The sequence below is a fragment of the Mesoplodon densirostris genome, chromosome 20, assembly GCF_025265405.1.
Source record: "Mesoplodon densirostris isolate mMesDen1 chromosome 20, mMesDen1 primary haplotype, whole genome shotgun sequence".
In the NCBI taxonomy this organism is placed as follows: Eukaryota; Metazoa; Chordata; class Mammalia; order Artiodactyla; family Ziphiidae; genus Mesoplodon; species Mesoplodon densirostris.
Window position 1 is genome coordinate 10,357,669 of NC_082680.1, and position 2,635 is coordinate 10,360,303.

General features: G+C 73.6%; 1 protein-coding gene across 1 annotated transcript; it reads right to left on the reverse strand.

The window, feature by feature from the left end:
• Positions 1-230: 230 nt before the first annotated feature.
• KBTBD11 (kelch repeat and BTB domain containing 11) lies at positions 231-2,168 on the reverse strand. The gene has a single exon (XM_060086177.1). It carries the CDS (start codon positions 2,166-2,168, stop codon positions 237-239), a length of 1,932 nt encoding a protein of 643 aa, XP_059942160.1. The 3' UTR covers positions 231-236.
• Positions 2,169-2,635: the final 467 nt, after the last annotated feature.

The window sequence follows — 2,635 nt, forward strand, 5'->3', positions numbered from 1 at the left end:
GGCCTTAATAATACAGCATCGCAAAAGGTCTTCAAGGCCCCGCGACAAGCTTCTACCTTCTAAGCCTTTAAATGATCCCGTGGGCTGGGCGGGGCCCACCGGGGCCCACCCCCGACTCTCTCCCTCCCCGCCTCCACTCCCCTCGCCCCTTCCAGTTTCCCAGTTGGGACCGCGGCCCACAGGGCATCCCCTGGCCCAGGGCTGCCGAGGGACACGCCCGGGTGACCTGGCCCACTCTACGCGGCGCCCTCCTCGCCTCGGTCTGGCTTCTCCTCCGGCAGGTTGAGCACGAACGGGAAGAACAGGCCCCGGGCGTCCGCGGGGGCTCGGAGCGACTGGAGCTCGAAGCTGCCTTCGGGGCCCGCGTCGCCGGCGCCGGGCTCGCCGTCCGGGGGCGGCACGAAGCGCCAGGTGCCCGCGCGGCTCACGCAGTAGATGGTGCCATCCAGCGCGGCACAGCGGAAGGGCTGTAGGCCCGATGGCGCGCCAGGGGGCCGCAGGTGCGAGGCGCAGCGGCTCCACTGCTTGGCCAGGCAGTGGTAGCGGAACACGCTGACCCCCCCCGCAGGCCCGGCCCCCGGCGCATCGCCGCGGACCCCGCACAGATCGAAGCGGTAGATGAAGCCGTCCAGGGCCACCATGTCGGCCGAGCGCTCGCGGCTGCTGCTGCACGGACACTCCTGCCACTCGTCGCGCCGCGGGTCGTACTTGAGCAGGCGGTAGAAGAGAGAGCCCCCAGACACGTAGATCTCGCCGTTGCAGGTGGTGGCCTCGTGTGCCACGGCAAAGGCGCCCCGGGGCAGCGGGGCCACGGCGGCCCAGCGGTCGGCGCGCGGGTCGTAGCGCTCCACGCTGAGCAGGCACTCGCCGCCCACGGCGTACAGGTGGCCGTCCAGGGCCAGCAGCTGCAGCTGCGAGCGCGCCTGGCGCAGCGGCCGCACGGTGCTCCAGCGGTCGGTGGCCGGGTTGTAGCAGAAGACCCGGTCCGAGGGCCGCGCGCGGCCGTCGGGGCCCGCGGGCCCCACGCCGCCGGCCACGAAGAGGTAGTTGTAGAGCACGCAAAGGCCGCAGCCCCGAGCCGGCGCGCCCTCGGGTAGCCGCGTCAGCTCGCGCCACTCGCCGGCCGCCTCGTGGAAGCAGTAGACGGCGGCGTCGCCTCGGCCCTCCGCGTCCCCCGACGGGCTCTGCGGCCGGCTGCCCGCGCGCTCCCCGGCCGGGCCGAGCGCGGCGGCCAGAAGACGGGAGCGGCCGGCGCGCAGGCGGCGGCGCAGCAGCAGGTCGCGCTCGGCGCCCGACAGGCGCCCGAAGACGGCGGGCTCGCGCAGCACCTCTAGGTAGTGGTCGCTCATGAAGCGGTAGGCGGCCTCGCGCAGCTCGGCCAGCCGCTGCCGCTTGGCCGCGCTCAGCACCTCGAAGCAGTTGGCCAAGCTCAGCTGCGGCGCCACGGCGTCGGTGGCGCGCTGCGCGGCGCAGGGCAGCTGTAGGCGGCGCGCGCCGGCCACCACGTCGGCCACGTTGTCGGGCCGCACGCCCGCCATGCGCCCGCTGTACGCGTAGGCCAGCAGCAGCCGCAGCGCCGCCCAGCCCACGCCCTGCACCCGCAGCACGTCCCGCGACGCGCGCGCGCGGAAGTAGTCGCTGCGCGCCGCCAGCACCGCCTTGTGCGCCCGCAGCCGGCGGCCCGACACCTCGATAAGCAGGTCGGGCTCCCCGTGCTCCGGCCCGACGCCGGGGGGCACGGGCGCGGGGTCCCCGGGCTCTTCCGGGGACGTGGGCTCCTCGGCCGGCGGGCGCTCCCCGGGGGACGCGGGATCTTCCGGGGACGCGGACTCTTCTGGGGACGTGCGCTCCTCGGGGGACACGGGATCCTCAGGGGACGCGCGCCCTTCCGGGGACGCGGCGCCCGCGCTGCCGACTTCCCACTGCCTCTGCACCACCCGCCGGCCGCGGCGACAAGAGGGCGGGGAATCGTTCCCGGAGCTGAAGCACAGGGACGCGCTGAGACTGCAGGGTGTCTGCGCCGGGGACGCAGCGCCCTCCCCCGCGGCCGCGTCTGGCGGCTGCAGGCCGCCCTCTCCCGGAGCCTCGGGAGCGTCGCCCCGGCCCCCGGCCTGGCCGCACGCTCCGTCCCCCGGGTAGAGGACGCAGGGGGCCACCGGGCTCTCCATGCGAGCGCTCGCTCCGGCTGCCGTCCCCGCTCAGCAACCCGGCATGACTTCGCCCGGACTCGGGCTGCCCAAGGTCGATGGCTCCTCCGGGGCTCCTGGCTTCACACGCTTCTGCTGGCGCGCGATCAGATTTCACTTGTGTCCACACTGGTTTTCAATCGCACGCAGCTCCCCTCGCTCCCGCCCGCTCTCCTCTCCGGCGAAAGGGGTGTGTCGACTGGAGCGCGCTCCCGGCTGAACTTGTGAACCTGGCAAGGTTCCCGCCCGGCGGCCGTCTGCAGGGGTCTTTGTGGCTCGGTCTCCGCGCCGCGTGGTGATGATCAGTCCACGGACAGGACCGCCCTGCAGCCGCACGCGCGGCTCTGTCTGTAGCTCCTGCGCTTCGGAACTGAGCTGTCAGGTGCTCCTAAGGAACTGGGCCTGCCCTTTCTTCCTGAGTCAGTGTTTATCCCTCCACATTCCATCAC